Genomic DNA, 21,537 nt, shown 5'->3' on the forward strand with positions numbered 1-21,537 from the left:
TTAATTATTACAGAGTAGGGTTTAAACAATTTTTATCTTGATGATGCAAGAGAGTGTTCGACATAAGATCGGATACACTTAGCCATATTTATTGTGCTAGTCAAACACAGCTACCAATTTTTGGTATTTTTGATTGCATTAATCATAGACATTAACGTAGATTCGCCATCTAATTGCTATAGTTGTTAAGAGCATCATGGCTTACTCGTGAGGGCGCAAATTAGGACGAAACTTAAGGTATCCATTTTCTTTAAAATAGGAAGTTGAAAATTTGCAGGTTGCTTCAACTATAAGTGGTATTGTGAAATATTCTGGCAATATAAGAAAAGTTGTAGAAAATACTTTCGAAATTCTCGAAAGCCAAAACAAATGGCGGCCGAAAGGTCGCCATTATTGTGTTGATTTTTCAAACTCTTATAATTTAATAAAAATGATGCAAGCACTGACATTCAACATTTTCAATACAGGATATTTCAATGATTAACTCAAAATCAATTATTTGTTTTCACTTGTTTTATTATTGAGAACAAATGGACGCGCCATTGTATGGATGGATATATAAATCTATGGATTGTCTGTATGTTTTTACTATTTTCTAACAAATTTAAATAAGTAATTATGTTAATTTACTTTAAAAAATATTATTTATTCAATTCCGTCTCTTATTTTTACAATTTCTGTAAACAATTGAAAATTAATCATAACAGCCCGCTTTATAGCCAAAATTATACACTGGGACATTAGCATTGGTTTGATTGACCCTATCATGCCTATGCACCCAACGAATACATTTGTTAATCATTTTTTACAATGGATTATACATGAGTGTTTAACAAATTGCCTATTTAACTGAAAATATTATTTATTGTATTGTTCTAAAGCTGAATATGTTTGTAAAAAAGACTTTTTGTGTAGACAGAGGGCTCGAAGATGCGAACCTCGCGTTTGTAAAAAAAATATAAAATTTGCATGAACTTATCCACTTTTTAAAAGAATCTTTTATTTTTCAAAATCAGAGCAAAAATATTCTTCAAGTCACGCATAAATTGTGTGCATAAAGATTTACAAAAATAAATTATTCCTGGAATATCGTGTGATTTATATAAAACAAATAAAATTGACGCAATCAAAAAAATATTTTTAATACAATTTTTCAATATTGTTTTGAATCCGGCTCATTAAAAATCTTTATCTAATATAATTTTATTTTAATTAAAAAAAAAAAATTGGATAAATAAATATTAAATGCTAATTGAATTTATTATGCGACATTTTAATGATCTGTTGATTTTGAGTTCATCATTTCAAAGATCAAAACGCTAGGTTATTTGCATATATTGGTAACTAATCGGAATTTAGTTGAATCTATAAATAAATCATTTAAATACTATTTTTAGTATAGAATTTTATCTTTATTTTATTTTTATTTCTATAAATAAATATTTTTTATTTGTCTGTTGATTATTTCGCTTATATTTTTGGTTTTTTTTTTCGTAATACATCTTTTTTGCAATTTTCAGACAGTTACTTATTTCATCATTTTTTTAATCAAATGCTTATGCTTCTAAAAAGTTGTCTCCTAAGTGCCTGTTTTTGCCTACTTCACGTTTCCAAGAGAAAGAACGGTAATAATTATTCCCACGTAAAAGGCTTATTCAAAAACAATGCAATCTGCTCTTGGTCGCTTTAGCCCAGAATTTAAAAGCCATTGATTCGATTCCACTTAGGTATCATTATAAAACTGTTGCCAAAAAAGTAAAAAGAGGGAAGTTAGTCTCCTAATTAAACAAAGAGAAAACTATCTACTAGTGACGTCATTTCACGGAGTTGCCATAGAGATAACAAATAAAACTTTGTTTTTAAAAAAAGAGACAGACAAAAATCTTTGAATGTTTATAACTTCTTCATTTTTTAATCAATTTGATAACTTCTTCATTTTTTAACTTTTCTCTTCATCTTTTAACGAAATTTTGCTATGTAATGAAGTCTACTTTTACAATTTTAAGGGTAATGTAGCAAATTCGACATCAAGAAACTATCCTATTGTTTAGCCATAGTATCAAAGCTGAGAAAAATGGCATCTCCGTTATTAAAGCATGAAAAATTTGTAGTTAAATTTTTGTTTCAAAAATTCTCTGTTTTTGGCTTATTTCTCAAAATTGTGCGTCTTACAAAAAAGTTGTAAGAAACTTTGTTTAACTGAAATCACTAAAAAAGTTTAATTTATTTAAAAGAAAATTTAATTTTGCGACTTAAAAAAAAATATTACTGAATTTTAAGCGATTTTAAACTCAAAAAGTGTCTTGCAAATTCGTTTTTTTGTGAAACCCAGTTAGTTTTATTTTAATTATCAAGCAAAAATTCATAAAAAAAAAGAATTTTTGAAACTTTGCCAGTTTTTTTTTCTTCATAACTATCATTTTTACGAAAAAATTGCTGAATTATGAAAAATTGAAAATGGTTCAAAAAATCTTTACAAATTTTTTTTTTCTACCGAAAAAATTTCTTAACATAAAAAAAAACCTGGGTGCAGTTATGGACATTCATCGGCTATGAATAGGTTAGTTTCAGTTTGGCTCCTAGAATATTTACCACAACTTGTCTATAAAGTTTTTTTGTCTATATAATGGTTTTTCTGAAATTTTTCTGTTTCAAAGTTCCAATGTTTACAAAACTTTGCAAATACATAATTTATGAATACAAAATAAAATGGCAGAGAATAAAATTTGTTATTTTCTTGACCCAAATAAAATAATTATTAATTAATCACAAGGTTCATAAGGACGCGCGACCTGGCGCTTGGAATTTGAAAATACTTTATCTAAAATATTGAACTTTGAGTATAGTTTTTGTTTATTTGTTGACTATTCTACGATCAATTCAGAAGCTGTTTTTTGATACCCTGTATATATGAAATATTTGTGAAGGTATACTAAGTTTAGTCCAAAGTTAGTAACGCTTAAAAATGTGTTCATTAAATAACCTAGAGTCCATTTCCGGTTGTCTGTCCGACCGTCTGTCACCACGATAACTCAAAAACGAAAAGAGATACTAAGCTGAAATTTTTAAATCGTGCGCGCGTGCTCAGGAATTAAAAAGTGAATTTGAGTTGGTATAATTAAGGAACATGATCAATTGGGTCTTGTGTCCGTAGGACCTATCTTGTAAACCAATAGAGATAGAACAAAAGTTTAAATGTCAAAAAGGTTCCTTATAAAAAGTAAACAACTTTTATTAGAAACATTTTTTCTTAAACTTCATTGTTTACCCGTTAGGGCGCAAATTAGGGCAAAACTTTGGTGTCCATTTTCTTCAAAACTATAAAAGATAGGTAGTTGAAAATTTGCAGATAGCTTCAACTATTGGCCTTGTGAAAGAATCTCTACAAACGAAAACAAGTTCTAGAAAATACTTTCGACAATTTTCGAAAAATAAAAGAAATGGCGGAAAAAAAGCCACCATAATTGTGTTGGTTTTTAAACTTTTCTAATTTATTAAAAATAATGCGACCACTGACATTCAACTCTTTGTATACAGGGTATTTTAACAATTGATTCAGCCAATTGTTTGTTTTCATATGTTTTTTTTTTTTTAAATTGTTTGTGTTATTATGTCTGACTTTACATAGATGAAAAACTAAGCGGGGTGGAATAAGGCTGGAAATACACTAGCTAATAAGTATAAAATGCAAGCAAACGGCTTAAATATTCAGATAAAAAAAGAAATCTTTTGAGTTAAAAGAATTTTTTTGTATTTGAACTTTTTCTGTTCTTTACGATAAACTTTTATGGCAAATTCATGGGTTAATTTTTTCCAATCACAAACTATACTAGTTAAATTACATTCTTGGTGGATTGAAATCGATTCAAATTTATGTGTGGTAGAGCAAAGCCAGTTATTTTGCGCAATCAAATATTAAAAATCGCCTTTTTTTGTAACGCAGCCAAATTTGAATCGATATGTAATAGTTTAATTAAAAATTTGTAAACTATGGTGCAATTATCTTTTTATAGTCTTAGTTTTTTTTAAATTAATTTTTAATAGAGAAAGTTAACTGTTTCTCATTGGAAATGAAAATACTAAATAGCGTATGTATTTCCAACCTTATAATAAGTGAAATATAGGTATGTATGTATTTATGTAGGTATATTGTAGAAAATCACTGGTATTACATTACAAGTAAGTAAATATTTTAAGAATTTCTATTGAGAATTTTCTGAGATATGTGTTATAAGTGTAATATGATTACTAGAAAATATTTTTTAATATATTTTTATAAAACTAGTTTCTAGCTGTTACTATACTAGCTCTTTCCCGTCGGCATCATTGGATGAATTCCATAATAAAGTTATTTATAAAATAGAATAAATAATCTTGGCTTACTGATTCTTTAACTGTCCTGGAAATCCCAAATATAATGGTAGGAGGTATAGCTTTTTTCGGTACGTGAGAAAATTGTTCTAATTGTAGGGGGGGGCATTTTAAAAAGAGATGTTTAAATTAGAAACAAAATCATTATAAAATATCAAACAACTATTGTTTTTTTGTAAACTTAATAAACTCTTTGGAAATTGAATGTGCAAATTTGAGGTAAATTTTTGTTAAATTCGAGGGTTTTCCAAAATATTCTCGTACAAGTAAAAGACAATTTTCACTGAACAAATTAAAATCGAACACCCTATTCAAAGTATATATGAGATATAATTCCTAACACTTTTATACTGAGGTATGCAAACACCACTATTTTAATGCATAAATATTGCCCAGCTGTTTATAAAAATGGTACTGTTGTTGCACTTCTTTTTGATATTTGAATTTTATGCCTTTATAGAAAAATTTTCTTCACATCAATCTTTATGATTTCTGAAAAATAAACACTCGAATTGAGAAAATCTTTTTTTAGAAAGATATATTTTTTTCTTTTTACATCATAAAAAAATATTGAACAGTTGTGTTTGTATATTTAAATGTCTTTTGATTGATAAGATTGTAAATATTTGATTTTAATACAATTTTTTTTTACATATTTACTTGTTAGTCGATAGTTAAAACATATTATATATTATTACTCTAGCAAGTTTTTTTCTGTTATATCCTTATCTTCTTTATTCCTTTATCAAATTCCATGATTCACCCCTCATTTTCAAGCTTTTTATGTCTAGGTTTGACGAAAAATATACTCACGGTCTAAATTTAAATAATTAGTTTATTGAGCAAACATGTTAGTTTTTACAAATGCTTTCTTAATACTGTAGACATATAATACCCAAAACATTATTAGGCAAACATGTTAGTTTTGACAGATGCTCTAGTAATTCTCTAGACATATATTACTATTTTTAATATATGCTCTCCTAATATTAATTTAAGAACTTTTGATTTTTTTTCACCACTTTTCTACGAAATTTGTTATTTTTAGCCACGGGTATCCACGAGTTACGGTAGCTACGGAAGAGAAATTCCACACGGGTCTAGCTGGTTTATATTTATTTCGTTAAAAAAGTCCTGCTTTTATTGCACAACAAACTTTTATTAAATGAGGACTAAAAGATAGATAATAATAAATATTCGACGCTTGTTATTATATTTCATATAATAATTAATTTGTATGAGCTTTCATTTCATTAAAATGTGTTTTCTTAATTTTTTTTAAATTCTAATTTTTAAGTCTAAAATCCTTTTCCCTAAATAAATAACACTATTACCAACATACCTGTATTTCTTTCTGAGATTTCATTTATGCGTAAAATTTATAAATCAAATCGTGTTATTCAGGGGCTGTTGAGTTTTTATGATCAATTGAAGTTTTTCAGGATAATTTGTTATGACCATTTTCAAATATGTCGTTACGAGTAAAATGGTCTCATTTAAATTGGCCTAAATGATCCCTATATTGTGTGTAAAATGTGTACAAGTTAGTAAGTAAATGGATTTATTAAGATGATTTTTGTGTTTATACTAATTGTAAGTGTTGATGCCATGTAAAAAAAAAAAACAATTAAAATTTTATGTGAACTCTTTGGTAAAAAACGTAATGAGATCATTTCACCCACTTATTTATAAAAGGTCGGTAAAACTATTCCTTTTGAAAAATATTGAATAGTTTTAAAAAGAACAAATCACAAGAAATTAGCACTAAATTGCACTAAATTGACGTAAGACAATTTCTCGAATAGTTTGGATATAAAATACATTTTTTCTTGGGGAGGTCATTTTGGCACAACGTTCCCTATCACGCAGTATTTGCAGTATTTTTAATTTTTTACTATTTTTATTATTATTCTTTTTTAAAGAAAAATAATTACAAAAAAATAAATAAAATTTATCGTAAAGCTACTTAATTACAAAAATTGATATTTATTACTTTTAAGGATGTACGAGCGCCAGGACCATTTTGGATAAAATGTTTGATTTTTTTTATATGAAGTTGTCTAAATCAATTCTGAAAATTTTAGGGGGATTACCTTCAAAAGTAAGCATATTTAACATTGGTCTTATGGTAAAACGGTAGATGGATAATATATTTTCATAGATTTCTCCAAAACTAGTCGGTGGAAAATAAAAAAAAACTATTTAAATTAAAGTTAAAACCTTAATAAATTACTGAAAAAAAAAAAAAACTGTGTGCCCAACTAATTAAGGATGTATGAGCACCGTAATGGGGACACAATAATTAAAAAAATATATATTTTTAATTTTGATGGTGAATTATGTTATAACTTGACAATATAAGACGAAAAGTAAGAAAAAAATTTTTCGATATCTGGAGTAATTTTCATAATATCGAAAATTGAAAATTTTTTTAAATTATTTAGCTTTCGATATTTCGAAAACCAAAGCAGATATCGAAAAATTTTATTCTTATTTTTCGTTATAACAAAATTCATTATCAAAGTTAAAAATAAGGTACAAATAATTTCAACCACAAGTCGAAACTTTCCTTGGCCCTCGTACTAACTTAAGATTATCATGAAAATAATTTTTTCAGGCGCCATAAAAGTAAACGTACTTTCGAAATTTTCCCCAAATAAAATGTTTCATACTCGCCACACTACACATGCGAATGTGATTATTGCTAGTCGGTTACAGCTAAATATTTGAATTTTTTAATTAGAAATCAAAATAAAATTACTCTTAAGAAATATTCTATAATTTAAAATTATTAATAAAATATTATAACTAAAAAATCAGAAAATAAATATAATTACCTTAATAATCGTTCAAATTACTGCTGCACTAAATATAAAATGCACTTTACACGTTTCAACATAAAAGTATAGTTTCGAATTCAGAACAAATCAGGAAGAAATATTTTATTGAACAATCGTTCGACTCAACAAAGAGTCTAGAAATATTCTGATGATTTGTGTTAAATATAATCTAATATATATTATATTTTACAATTTTTAGTGCGATTATTGTAAACATATAACAGGAGTTCGATTATTGTAAACATATAACAGGGTAATTCTATAGACTTAACACTGATACAAAATAGAGTCAAACGTCCTACACACAATTAAATCATTTGTCTAAATCAAAGATCGTCAACCTTTTGAGTCAGAAGAGTCAAAAATTGCAATTAACAAAGTTTATAAAGAGACAAAAATTTTTCTTGCCAGCAATAAATAGTAATTACTAATTTATTTATTTTCATTCTCATTTATTCAGCTGTCTTGGCGAAAAAATTATCGAATTTGCAACCTCAAAAGCTCAATTGAAAATTTTAACATCCTAGTTTTGGAGCAATAGATATTGCTCAAAAATTTGTATCACTTTAAAATCCATTTTTATTGTTATTAAGTTAAAATACATTTTTTTGTGGAAAAAATTACGCAAGAGTGATTTATTTATATAAGTTGCACATATATTGTTTAAACAATATAAATAACTAGCAGATATATCCACGTTATAATCTTCAATTCCCTTAACTTCCCTTTTGTCCACTATTTAATGGATTTTAATTTTTATAGTGCGAATCCCTAATTATTTTAAAAAGAAAATACGCCCATGCCACTTGCTGATAATGTACCATTCTAGAGATGAAATAATTTTTGAAATCGGCTACGTATAGTGAATTCAAAAATGTCGATTTCCCTATTTAATGTAACTATCTGTACGATCGATGTTTTGTACAAACTTGAGGCTAAACTTAATATACCTTCTCTCCATACGTTCAGGGTATAAAAACCATACGTACTCCTGTTATATGCCAATAAGAAGCTCACTATTTTATTATATAAGATCAATTTCACATGTTTGATGCGTGTAAACACTGTAAACCAAAAACTTGCCTTCATTTTATAATATTATACTGAGACAAAAATTCTATTTGTATTTGGGTATTTTATTTTTAATTTTTTAAAAAGTGTTACCTCCGATTAATCGACGCGACGACATAAGTGTTCGACATGTGAAATTTTCATGATTTAATCAAGAATGCTAAAATTTTTTATTACAATATTATCAATTCTTTGTTGGAATATTTGCAATTATAGTTATTTCTATAAATAAGTTTAATAACCGTTAACAGAATCAAATCTGTATGAAAACATATTATGCAGGTCAATTTGAAAACTTCCCCTATTTCACAAATAGGAGAATTGAGAAAAATAAAAATATTGAATGATTTTTGGAACTATATTTGCTCCAATCATTTTGCTTTGAAAATCACAACAAAAAACTCAAAATCTGGGTGACTGGGATAGTTCATGAGATTCTGAATAAAGATGATATCTGAATTTAATTTTTGTAAATTTTAATCTTTCATAGTTTTTGAACAAAAGCTACCCTGGTGGATATATTTGAACATCTCTGACTACCCTGGTGGAAAAAATATTTGAAGAAAGTCTCAAAAACTCAAAGTCGTAGAAAATCTGAAAGTCTTGTCATGTTTATTTTTTAGATAAATTTATACGCCACGAAACAAATATTAATAAAAAATTAAAATTGCATATAAAAAAAAAAAACCTCTTAAAGAGCCAATATTTTTGACGTCTTACGAAGTCAGGAAAAACACCTCTTAAACAGCTCATATTGTTAACGTCTTGCGAAGTCAGAAAAAAGAGCTCTTAAACTCTTCTTGATTAAAAATGAGGTTGTTAAGACGTCATATTTTTGGAACTCTAAACTGACATCTTGGGAATAATCCCTTCAAAAAGTCTTTCTGACTTGAATGCTAGCTGGGTAGGAACTCTGAATAACTCTGAATTTCTAAACGTTTTTGGACTGTCTAAGTCTGAATAACTCTGAATTAGACAGTCCAAAAACATTGAGAAATTCAGAGTTCCCAAGACATTTTCAGAGTTTTTAAGACTTATTCTTTCTCCAAATATTTTTTCCACCAGTGTAATTCGAATGGTTTTGAATTCCGCCTTTCCCTCGTGGTAAAGAGTTTTAAACTGCAATTTTAATAATTTAATAGGTATAATAATATTAAAATCGAAATGTTTCTCTTAAGGTATAAAAATAATTTCTACTATAATTTATGAATGCGGTATAATTCGCTTAATAAAAAGTAGATGATCCGACTTTTAATGGTCAGCTCCATCACGGCATGATTGTTTATATTTACAAACCCAATCAAGTATATTGTAGTTATGATTTTATATAAACATTGACTTTGGAAAAGTTTTCTTAATTGTTTATTTTTAGGGAGGTGTATAAGACGATGCATCGTGATGGTAGAACCATATTGATCCAAGTATCATTTTTCTTAAATTAAATAAACTTGTTCAGAAAAATCGATTTTTTAATGCTGAGTGTATTTTGGGATGTGGCGACGCGACACTATAAAAACAATAATTATTCATCAGAGCTCCATTACTCAAGGATTATTTCCCTCATACAATATTTCGTACTGTTACACTTTTTATTGAAATGGGGAAGAAGGGCTTAGAAGCCACTACCTCCAAAAGACATTTCATTGACACCATGCAGTGTTATCTTCCATAGACACAGTTAGGATCGGCTTTTAGTACCCGAACAGTTTGTCCGTGGCGCTAGCAATCAAGTCGACAAAATTAGACACCGTTAAAAACTACTACATTTTATCTGATTTCCTACTATATTTTATCTATGAACAGTAATTCAGCATATTTAGAAATTTTTAATTCTCTAACTCAGTTTTTTTTTTGAAAATAATATACAGCTCATGTTACTTGCTGATAATGTAGCATTCTATTGGAGAAATAATTTTTAAAATCGGTTTAAGAATTGAACTCAAAAATGACGGTTTGAACATACAGTGGAACCTGGCTAAGTGAGACTTCAAGGGAACTGCAAAGTTTCACTTATAGAAGTATTACACTTACCCAGTGTCTCAGATATCCAGGTAGAAATAAATATCTGTCTCATTTACAGAGGGTTCCATTCTTAGAGGCCAGAATACAGGTTATTTCAGTTATAGAGATGCGATTATTAAATAAAATAACATATTATCAATATCATTGCTACTACAAAAATTATAAATACCGAGCCTCCGCGCGAAATCTTTTGCCTTTTCTTTAATCGTCGGTTCACCTACCGGAACGTTTTTGTTACGAAGTTGCTTGACCCATGTTAACAAACACTGTTTAAGTTCAGGATATTCTGATAAACGCGTACACGTTTTAGTTTTCCTTGTCTTTCAGAACATTGTGAATGAATTTTATCTTTATTCTGAATTATTCTACAAAGCGTAGATTTTTGCACATTAAATTTGACACAAACTTCATCGCGTGCCTTCCCACTTTCATAAACGGATATTAACTTCAGTTTTTCACGTACTGATAACGATCTGAGCTTTCGTTTCGGCATTTTTCAAATAAACATTCGTATGATAGTAAAGCAAAACTAAACCTGAAGATCATTGTGGCTCCAAATTAGTTAAGTGAAGAATTTGCGGATAGAATAAGAATAAGTAAGTAAAAAAAACAAAACGATGTTATCTCAGTTCTAAGTTACAGAGGTTAATGCATGTAAAATTCTCTTTCTGTATCACTTATAAAGGTAACTATGACGATAAAATCGAAAGAACGAATCTCAGACATAGAGGTTCGTCCCACTAAAAGGGGTAATTCAGTGCCAAAGAGTTGGGACTTAAGATTGAGTTTTAGTTACGGGGGTTTCTCTCTTATCCAGGTCCCACTTAATCAAGTTCCACTGTATTTAGATACAAATTTCATCTCCTACTTCATCCTTTTAGAAAATTTATTTCGAAAAATCCTTTGCTAAATGAGACTATACAGTATAAAATCCATATCCTCTCGAAATTTTAAGCTTCTATCATCAGTGATTTAGACTGAGTGTGGATATATCAGTTGGGACATTACTTTTTACTCTCTCATAATATTTCCTCCATCTGAAAGTTTCTGATTTTAAATAATTTAAAAAAAGACACTTTTTAAAAAAAAATTTATCAAAATCTGAGCTGTTCTTGGATACTTCCGAGTAAAAATATTCACTGATGCAACTATAAAAATTAATTCGATTTTTAAAAGGTAACAAAACAATTTTTCACCTTTTTCGTGTAACATTAGAAAATTTTGTAGGAAAAAAACACAAAAGCAGTCAAAATGTAAATCATTTATTTGAACAACAAATTTAAAAAATAAATCTAAAAAACTAAAATTTACATTTAGAGCCAGTTTAATAAATGGGAGGAGTGAACGAATATAAAATGAGCAAATTTATCCTCGCAATGTTATAAATTTATTCTTATAATTTTTTTAATAATTTCATGATCCTTAAGGAGTGAATACTTCACATTCAAATTCTTAAGATTAGAAACCTTAATCGAAAAAAAGTCGTTATTACGTTTTGCTCTAGGAGGAAAAGGAATCCCATATTAAAATGGCCCTAATTTAACAAAGAACACAATATGATGATTTTTCTTATTGAAATCCGGCAACTGGAAATTTTTTTAAATGCTCGCCGAGTATACTAGGAAATAGTGAAATGAATTTAAAACGTTCACCCATTTGATCGGCATCAGTCATCACTTTGTACGCTTGCTTCAATGAATCGATTTGTTGTTGATTTTTGGCATTTTTAATTAGCATATCTAAACGTATCTTAATACCTAATGAATTTAAGAATGCACTTTGTGTCACTGGTCCAAATGCTAAGAGTTTTTGATCTTTGGTAGCGTATTTTATCAGTTGTTTAAAATCCACATCGGCCGTTAAATCCGCTGTTCCAGGATTTAGTAACGGATTATATTGTTTATGTTTTTTGTATGCCTAAAAAAAGAATTATTTTCAAAAGTATCGGAATATTGATAGCACCGGTGCTGTGTCAGGTTGAATTGTTATCTGTGTTTTTCGAAAGTCTTTAAATATACAGGATGGGTTATTTTAATCTATAATGGCTAATAGATCGTTTTGTAGTTTGATGGAGGACATCATGTTCTGGCACCAGATTGGACCTAATTCTTCGACTTTCTTTAACAACCAAATAAGATCCAAAACGGTAAGATATAGTATAAAGCTTTAAATTATAAAATTGATCACATAAAAGAACTAACAAGTTTTGTTAAAATTTTTTCGAAAAACTTAGCTGTTAGCTTTCGGAGGAAATGGGAGTTAAAAATAAATCATTTATTTCATTTAATCGAAAGAAAGTACCCTTAAAGATTATTGATAATTGTAGGTCCAAATCATGGACACAGACGAATATCCTCTATTGCCCTTGACAACTTTTGGCTAAGCATTTTTCATAAAACTTACTCTAAATGTATCACGTTTGTCACCCATATGCCCATAATCTACAATTAATCCAATACCACCATCATTTTCGAATCTGGATGCAATATGCTCAATAATCGTTAATGCTTTTGGTGATATTTCAAATTCATTACGATCTTCATGTAATTCGTCGATTAATTTTGATGAGCTTATTGCTGTAGCCGTTGGTGATAAAACATATTTAAATTGTTTATCTTTTTCACTATAATCAATTAATATTTCACGCCAACCATTTGCGGTTTTCTAAAACAACATAAAAATTAATTTTTACGATTTTACTTCCAACCAATTTTTTTATAATTTATTAATCGGTAGTAATGAATCTAAGAAAAAATTTTTTGGCCAAAGAGGAACAAATGAGAAATTTTTTGTAGCAAGATATCACCCTGTAATAAGTGTCTTATAATAAAAATGGAAGATTCAGTTTTGGGGGAAAAAGTAAGATTCAATTTTTTCCTTATTTGCTGCTACTTTAATGTATCAAAATTACAAGACATAGAAAATACAACATACCTTAATTTTATGTATTGGTAAAACATCAAAAAATTCATGTGCAACCAAAATAGAAAAATTTTTAGGCACATCTTCAATTGAATCGTACCAATACACATATAATCCATCCGGGGTCACACCGGTTTTCGAATGATTTACTTCGATATTTGAACTATTTGTTTTTGTATTGTGTTGTATTGAGTATTCTTCATTCAGGCTCACTCGTAATGTTTTCGCTTGAATTTCTCGCATATACGGGCTAACTTCAACTAAATGCAAACTTATAAAAGGATATCGATCTTTTTGGATGTGACGAAATACCTATTTTTAAATTTATGATATAAATTTAAAATAATATTAAAAATATTTTATATTTTAAGAAGTTTTTTTCTCGTTGGAATATGTTTCAATTTAGCAGTACGAGAGGACACGGTTTTCTTGGAAACAACGTTTTATTAAATATCTCGTGAATCGTGCAACCGCGCAACATTTTCTATAACTTTTATTTGTAACTTTTTTCTGTATAATGCATAGGTTCTTATTTAGACCGCTCCAAACTTATGATACTTTTATGTATCTGCAGTCTTTAGTGAATTGCGTAAACTAACGTTTAACACCGCAATAATTTAAAAAAATTATAATAGTCGCATAACAATTATTTTTAAATGGAACGATTCGAAAACTTCCTTATTTTTTTACCCTTAAGACGTCTGCAGCTAATGTACCTCTTCCTGGACCTAGTTCAATTATTTGCAAAGGAGTTGGGTCACCTATTTTTTCTAATTCACTTATAAACCATACAGCAATCAACTGTAAGTCAAGTAAAATACATTTTCATAGAAAATTTTAATGAAGAATGAATTTTTGTGTGTGTTAATACCTCCCCAAACATTTGTCCCATTTCTGGTGATGTAACAAAATCACCACGCTCACCAAAAACATCCCGATTCATATAATAACCCAATGATGGATTCGTTAAAACTTCTTTCATATAATCAGCAACTGTTATGGGGCCAGTTAATTTCATTCGTGCCGCCAGTTCTCGAGTTAATTTATTTGTTTCATTCAATGCATTTTTATGAGTATTCTTTGCTATTGTACAATAAAATTGCTTGGGTGTATGCGATAAAATTTTCCGTAACATTTTTACAGAAATTTATTTTTATACCATTTAGAAATTTTGAATTATTTTTATTTGCAAAACCGATCCCAATGTGTTGTCTGTCAAATTAGAATTGTATTGTTTAAGATAATATAAAGAGAAGGTATTCCAATCATTCAACATACTAACTAACTGTCAACTAAAATACTTCCATGCTAACTCCCACAATAATAAAAAATATTTTTTAATAAAGCGATTAAAAAAATTAACATTTCAATTGATAAAAGTATATTCTAATATTCGAATATATATAATAATAATATATTCGAATTTCTGCGTCAAAAAATTAAGAGCATGATCATTGTTTAGCTGTTGAAACACAATATATCATCAAAATACCTGATAATTGAGAATTAACAGTAATTCAAAAATATGGACTGTATTACCTTTGTGATTGGGCAGTACCTATTTGTTTCATCCTCTGATTGCAAAGTATGTGAAAGAACAACTTAGTCTCCAGTAACTTTATCAACTGCAAGCTATGGCTGAGCAGCTGCAATAAATCGTGGTGACTTAAAACATCCTAGTGAGACAGTATATAAACTTCTGAAAAGCCAAAGAAGTTTTCACTAACGGAAAATCATTATTGCATCAGCAGAATGTTCATGAGTTTTTAGCAAGAATTATTCAGGAAGCTGTTAAACACTTACTTATTTTTCCTGAATGCCACAAATTACGCGATAATGTTTTGGGGAAATTCATTTCCTTACATTCTTGCTTTTACATCCCTGGTGCAATGATGGAACCAAAATCTTGTGGTTTTTTGTTCTCGAAATATATGCGTACTTCTACAAAGACTGTTCGCAAATAAATTATTTAGATTATTGCAATAATATTGTAACATCTTGATTTTTAAATGATATTACTAATTTACTTGTTCTCAGTATTAAGAATATGTTAGATATCTATAAAGTATAATAAAATTTTTTTGTTATTTTGGGAGTTAGCATGAAAGTACTTTAGTTGACAGTTAATATGTCAACCGAGGACAGGATTGGAATACCTTCCTTTTATATTATCTTAGTATTGTGAGGTTATGTCCATATTGTTTTACAACCTTTGATTAAAAATAATGTTTAAATTACATAAACAATTTTTGAATAAGTTTAGTAAATATGGATTATTTATTATTAAGCAGGATAATAATATTAAGCCGAATCTCATAGTGAATCGTTTTGTAACAACAAAACAAGCTAAACCTAATTTACGTAATCCAACACAATCAGAAAGTCAAGAAATTGGACCTTTGGGATGGTTCTTATTGGTTAGATATAAAATTCAAATTACAATCCATAAAACAAAATTAAAGTCCTAAATTTTCTTACGTTGTAGTTAATTCCAACGACAACATTCGGTTTAGGAGTTTGGCAAATACAGCGTAAACAATGGAAGGAAAATTTGTTAGCTGATTTAAAGGCACGACATGAAACTACACCAATTCCATTGCCTGAAGAGTAAGCTAATAAATATTTTTAATCCAATAAAAGATAAGCAGGAAGCTCGGACACGGGCTTACACGGTTTTCGAAATTTCGCATATGAATCAATACTTTTTAACTATAGGTACAATATAGACTAGGTGTGTCAAGGTTTATCCTGACAGAAATATTTTTATAAATTTTTATATTTTTATTAATTACAAGTATTTTGCACTATCATGGAAATTAATTTGTTAGAGACTTTTATTTTATAAATCCAATAAAATTTTACCCTTATCGCGGAATTACATGTTTTTTAAATTTGTTCTTTGTTCTGTGTCGCAGCTCAAAACTTGACCAACATATCTGTCGCATTAGTAAAAAATAAAAAAATTCTGGAAATAAATATTTCTGCCAGGATAAACCCTGGCACACCTAGTCTATATTATACCCATCGTTAAACAGTATCGATTCATATGCGAAATTTCGAAATCCGTGTAAGTGCAGTTTTACTGTCACGGGCTCTAGGGCTAAGATTTTATAGAGTAAAAATAAGCTTTTATAACATAAATTCTAAACAAGGTAAAATAGATAATTTACAGAGTTAATTGTTGAAATATCCTGTATTTATTTTAGATTGAAAATAAATACAGGATAGATTATTTTAGAAAAGCACTCTGTATATTTTTTTAAATACAGGATATAAAAAGCTTGTTCTCACGAATCATTTTTGAAACTACTTACCGTTTATTAATGCCGAATTAAAATTTCAGTTTAAACGAATTAAAGGATTTGGAATATTATCCGGTAACAGTCAAAGGGCATTTTGATTATTCAAAAGAAATTTATTTAGGACCACGATCATTAATTATTAATGGGGATGCCGCTACACAGAGTAGTTTGATCTCACAAAGTAAATTTGGAACTTCAGGGTATTTAGTTATTACGCCGTTTAAATTGTCTGATAGAGAGTAAGTTTTTTTTTAACGTCTTACGATATCCAGGTCGACAAATGTTTAATAGTCGATAAATCGTCATTTCGATATTTCGTAATGAATTTAGGGTTTCCATCCCTACAGATATAGTATAAAGGCTTCAGAAATCGTATGGTTTACCCGGGCTATCAATATCAAACATCATGGGATATTTTTTACTTTTTTAGTTTATCTCCCGATTTCTCAGAACTTTGAGATAGCAATCCTAGGGAAAACATACCGACTCACACAAATTTTTATCAACTTGGAAATCGTAATCAATATTTTGTAAATTATTCAATAATTTTTTAATTCAACAAAATTATTAAAAACAGTTTGACAATACTTGTAAATCGTGGATGGGTTCCATCAAATAAAAAAGATCCACGAACTCGACCTGAAGGGCAAGTCGATAAGGAATTGGTCGTAACTGGTATTGTACGGTTAAATGAACCACGTCCAACGTTCACACCAAAAAATATACCAGAATCAAGATCATGGCTATATCGGTGAGTATTTTAACATATACTTGGGGTAAAGAAGTGTGTTTAAAGATGCGCTACTCCAATTTACTTCTAAGACTAGAACTGTTGTCATGGCAATCATCAAATTCAAAATCATTTGTAAAAGGAGAAAAAGTTCAATCTCTTGGTTCTGACGAATTGTTTTCTTTGTCAGTGTCGCGTTTTTATTTTTTTGGAGTATACTGTGCTTGGCGGTGCCCAGATCAGAACAAGAAAGATTACAGTGGGGTATATATCAGCATCTTTTCAGATAGTGAGGTCGCACTTCGGACCTTTTAAGGCGTCAAGATTTCAATCAAGGATAGTCTATGAATGCTTCCAGGTATTGAATCGCCTGACACTTAAAACACAGGCAGACTGATCTGGATGCCGAGAAACTCTGGCGTTAATTCCACCTGCAAACACAACACTGGAAAGTGTGTATAACCACAGCTAGGCCATTCGATTGTACTAAGGAGGGCACAGAGGACCCCTTGGGTCTAGGCGCTAGGGACCCATTTGCGGTATCCTTCTTATATATATTATTATAATTGTGTCTGGCCCTAGATTTATTTAAGTCTTTTAGATCTGATAATTTTTATTAAATTTATTATTTTTTGCAGAGATTTAGAATCAATGTGTCGATATACAGCTGCAGAACCAATTTATATTGAAGCAATTACAGATTGTACAATTGACGGAGGTCCAATTGGTGGACAAACAAGGATTACGTTGCGAAATGAACATTTATCGTATATTTTCACATGGTTTTCGTTGTCAGCGTTTACTGGACTGATGTGGCATCGAATGTTTATTAGAAAATTACCTCTATTATAAATTTTATGGGCATTTAGAAATGAATAAGTTGAAATAAAGATTATTTATTTTATCAAAAACATAAGTTTTTTATTTTTACCTTTTTTTGATCGACAAGTTTTAAGTTTTTTATATTAGTGATGTTCCGACTAGTCGGCAAAGCCGAATTTCTGGTCACTTTCGTAGTCGGTCATTATTCGGCAAAGAGACGTCCTACTAAAGAAACATTCATTAAAATAATCTGTCTGTTATCTAACGCAGACTAAGAAATGAGTTATTAACAATTTAGTTATTAAAACTAATATTGAAATTATTAAATTACAATTTGAACTGAAAGCAGTCGCTTGGCATCGAGTCTATCCCATTTGATTACTTTTTTGTTCACAAATATTTTCAATTTTTAAAATTGAAAATTTTATAAATAAACAAGGCCGTCGCTAGACGATAATGTACCAAATACACTTACGAAGAACGTCCATTCAGTAATTCAACGATTACACATTGGCGGAAAAAAAATGTACTAAATTTTACAAAAAGCTGTTGGAGAGTCTACACGAATATTTTTGTCAAAAACGATGAATGTATCTCATCGTCACGAAATTTTCACGGTTTTTACCATTCTAGTTGATATTACTATAACAGTACATATAGCTATATCACTAAGAATGGTAAAACAGTACACATTTTGTGACGCAGAGCACATATAGAGGATAGTAATGAAATAATGTTTGGAGAGCACGGAAGATTATGAAAGTTAAAAATTATTTATTTAAATAATTTTTAACTTTCATAATCTTCCGTGCTCTCCAAACATTCTTTCATTACTATCCTTTATATGTGCTCTGCGTCACAAAATGTGTACTGTTTTTCGATATTTTTAATTAATACTCAATATAAAATTTCTAATAATTTACGTTCAAAATAAAAAAAATTTATGGTTCCATCCAGGATCGAACTGGAGACCTTCTGCGTGTAAAGCAGACGTGATAACCGCTACACTATGGAACCTATGGTAACACAGCTATTTTTATAAGTTATATTCTAGATAAAACTTACGAAATTAAATAATATTACTTCAAAACTAACTCATTGAAATATGAATCCTTTTTATTTGCGAATAAAAATAACATAAACTACTTATTAAACAGAGTGTTTCGTGATTCGAGAGGCACATCATAGATCAAATATATAGTTAGTGGAGCAAATAATAAAAAAGTCAACAAGCTGTGTACAACAATACGACCCAGATACTGTTCAATTTCACGCGTTTAACAATTGAGTTTCGCGCAACAATTTAGACTTAAAATTGTACAAGAAATACGCTCGTAATGTTTTGTTAACTTTCACATATCACCTCTAAAGTACCTATAATTTTCATAGTCATAATAGGGGATAATAATATAAGGGTTTCGAAATAATAAATTAAATCAAAATATTAAAATTACAAATAATTTATTGGCTATAATCTTTTTATACAATTTATTTACTTAAATCTAATTTATATATAAACTTCATTTCTAAAACGTAATTAAAAAAGTTTTAAAATCGATTTAATTCCACCCTGTAATGGTTTATGAATTAAACGTCACACTAAAAACATTAATTACGTCATAGTGTTACACAAAAATGTACATCGAAATTGAATTTAAATTATTATTATAATTATTTATCGTAAAGAATCAAAAATTTTGAATTTGTATAACGTAAATGAAGCAGTTTGTTTTACGCCCTTTAATAATAGTGTTAACCATTATATAAAGGGTTTAACGAGCTCACCCACCACCAGCCATAGGAGTTTGGCAATCTGAAATGGTTGCAATTCGTCCAATTCTTCTCTGAGGCCTATAAAAAGAAATTATGTGTAAAAAAAAAATAATGTGTAAAAAATGATATTTAATATTATTTACCCTCCACGACCTCCACCACCTGGTCCCCCTCGACCTCCACCCCATCCACCTCCTCCTCCTCCAGGTCCACCTCCGGGACCATTACGACGATTGTTAAAATCAGCGAAACCACTTAAAACTGGATCAGTTAAAGTTTTGAAGCTGAAAATTTTTTAAAATTTAAATTTAAAGTTTACAGACTCGTAGTAATTGTAACTTACAATAATTGAATAAAAGCAATAAATGCCCAAAATATTTCCACGAATCTTTCTAAATTCCATGGGCGACTATTGTGAACTGTCCCATCTGTAAAGATTGTAAAATTTCTTTTAGAAAATATGAATAAAATAATATTAAACAAGTACCTTTTGCGACGTAAGGCATTTTGTATTATTTAGATTATTAAAATTATATTATTCTATAATTAAAAATAACATAATGTGTTTTATTGTAAAACACATTCAATAATTTTGTCAGCATGACACCATTATTATGACACGCAATTTCATAGCAATAACCTCCAATAGGCTCTCATTAATCATTCTCGATAGATGTCATTACAAATTTAATGTAATTGCTCGACCTACAAACAATTGAAGTCTGTAGTATATTATATACAATGACTAATAGATGTCATTTAATGCATTTAAGATTTAAAGCACAAAAAAGTATAAAATAAAATTTTCCCCTAAGTATAAAGGCTTGTGGTGCCTAGCCTAAAATAAATACCTCGAGACCGTGTATACGCCAATTTACGAGTAAAATTCAAATAAATAGGTACCAAAATTTTATTTATGTATGATACATCTCTTGTAAAAATTAACCGCGGCTAGCCCTTTACCCGTATCTACTTCCGTAGCCCTGTACCCGTGGATAAAACCAACAAAATGCAAATTTCGTAGAAAAGTGGTGAAAAAAAGTCAAAAGTCCTTAAATTAGAAGAATATGTATTAAAATAGTAATAATATGTCTAGAGTATTATGAGAGCATCTGTAAAAACAACATGCTTACCTAATAATGTTTTGAGTATTATATATGTCTAGAGTATTAGGAAAGCATCTGTAAAAACTAACATGTTTGCCGAATAAACATATTATTTAAATTCATGATACTTTTTCGTTTAAATTATTTGTCTAACGTGTTTTTTCCTAAGCGGCACGTTTTTAGACCGTGAGTATATTTTTCGTCAAATCTAGACATAACAGGCTTATGAAAATGAGGAGTGAAGCATGGAATTTCATAAAGGAATAAGGAAGGATAAGATAGGACAGAAAAAACTTGCTAGAGATAATACATAAAATAAAATTATTTTTATATATACAATATTTTATAACAAATTTTGAAAAAAAATTTATGGTTCCATCCAGGATCGAACTGGAGACCTTCTGCGTGTAAAGCAGACGTGATAACCGCTACACTATGGAACCTGTATGAGAAGGGTGTCTAGAAATAAGAAACTAGCCAGACATGTATAATTAATTATTAAAGTATTAAATTATTAGTTTAGAAATTTTTATTATAATTAATAACATTATCAAGTTTCTAATAAATTATGGTAATTG

General features: G+C 29.0%; 3 protein-coding genes and 2 non-coding genes across 5 annotated transcripts; 1 reads left to right on the plus strand and 4 right to left on the minus strand.

Moving 5' to 3' along the window:
* Positions 1 to 11,644: 11,644 nt before the first annotated feature.
* LOC123295308 (protein arginine methyltransferase NDUFAF7 homolog, mitochondrial) lies at positions 11,645 to 14,418 on the minus strand. The gene is made up of 5 exons (XM_044876603.1): positions 14,098 to 14,418; positions 13,917 to 14,027; positions 13,239 to 13,538; positions 12,708 to 12,968; positions 11,645 to 12,221 (listed from the first exon to the last, which is right to left on the minus strand). The coding sequence occupies exons 1-5, from the start codon at positions 14,359 to 14,361 to the stop codon at positions 11,874 to 11,876; spliced, it is 1,284 nt and encodes a 427-aa protein (XP_044732538.1). The 5' UTR covers positions 14,362 to 14,418; the 3' UTR covers positions 11,645 to 11,873.
* Positions 14,419 to 15,408: 990 nt separating this feature from the next.
* On the plus strand, positions 15,409 to 18,169 carry LOC123295319 (surfeit locus protein 1). The gene is made up of 5 exons (XM_044876625.1): positions 15,409 to 15,643; positions 15,712 to 15,833; positions 16,570 to 16,767; positions 17,106 to 17,279; positions 17,897 to 18,169. Exons 1-5 carry the CDS (start codon positions 15,452 to 15,454, stop codon positions 18,108 to 18,110), a joined length of 900 nt encoding a protein of 299 aa, XP_044732560.1. The 5' UTR covers positions 15,409 to 15,451; the 3' UTR covers positions 18,111 to 18,169.
* An 855-nt stretch (positions 18,170 to 19,024) lies between these two features.
* On the minus strand, positions 19,025 to 19,097 carry Trnav-uac. Its single transcript has one exon. It is a non-coding gene; the product is annotated as a tRNA-Val (tRNA).
* Positions 19,098 to 19,601: 504 nt separating this feature from the next.
* On the minus strand, positions 19,602 to 20,479 carry LOC123296461 (glycine-rich selenoprotein-like). Its single transcript, XM_044877939.1, has 4 exons — positions 20,341 to 20,479; positions 20,197 to 20,281; positions 19,997 to 20,137; positions 19,602 to 19,931 (listed from the first exon to the last, which is right to left on the minus strand). The coding sequence occupies exons 1-4, from the start codon at positions 20,357 to 20,359 to the stop codon at positions 19,862 to 19,864; spliced, it is 315 nt and encodes a 104-aa protein (XP_044733874.1). The 5' UTR covers positions 20,360 to 20,479; the 3' UTR covers positions 19,602 to 19,861.
* An 850-nt stretch (positions 20,480 to 21,329) lies between these two features.
* Trnav-uac lies at positions 21,330 to 21,402 on the minus strand. The gene has a single exon. It is a non-coding gene; the product is annotated as a tRNA-Val (tRNA).
* Between the last annotated feature and the right edge of the window lie 135 nt (positions 21,403 to 21,537).

The sequence above is a fragment of the Chrysoperla carnea genome, chromosome 3 (genome assembly GCF_905475395.1).
Source record: "Chrysoperla carnea chromosome 3, inChrCarn1.1, whole genome shotgun sequence".
Taxonomy (NCBI): domain Eukaryota; kingdom Metazoa; phylum Arthropoda; class Insecta; order Neuroptera; family Chrysopidae; genus Chrysoperla; species Chrysoperla carnea.

Bases quoted from the DNA above. Each gene is read 5' to 3' on its own strand.
- LOC123295319 (XM_044876625.1), top strand. From the start codon at position 15,452: ATGTTTAAATTACATAAACAATTTTTGAATAAGTTTAGTAAATATGGA. The intron at 15,834-16,569 runs GTAAGCTAATAA...TTAAAATTTCAG, and splicing joins CCAATTCCATTGCCTGAAGA to TTTAAACGAATTAAAGGATT. The intron at 17,280-17,896 runs GTGAGTATTTTA...TATTTTTTGCAG, and splicing joins TCAAGATCATGGCTATATCG to AGATTTAGAATCAATGTGTC.
- LOC123296461 (XM_044877939.1), bottom strand. The intron at 20,138-20,196 runs GTAAGTTACAAT...AAAAATTTTCAG, and splicing joins ATTGCTTTTATTCAATTATT to CTTCAAAACTTTAACTGATC. The intron at 19,932-19,996 runs GTAAATAATATT...TTCTTTTTATAG, and splicing joins GGTGGTGGAGGTCGTGGAGG to GCCTCAGAGAAGAATTGGAC.
- LOC123295308 (XM_044876603.1), bottom strand. From the start codon at position 14,361: ATGTTACGGAAAATTTTATCGCATACACCCAAGCAATTTTATTGTACA. The intron at 13,539-13,916 runs GTAAAAAAATAA...ATTTAAAAATAG, and splicing joins TAGCTGCAGACGTCTTAAGG to GTATTTCGTCACATCCAAAA. The intron at 12,969-13,238 runs GTATGTTGTATT...ATGTTGTTTTAG, and splicing joins TACCAATACATAAAATTAAG to AAAACCGCAAATGGTTGGCG.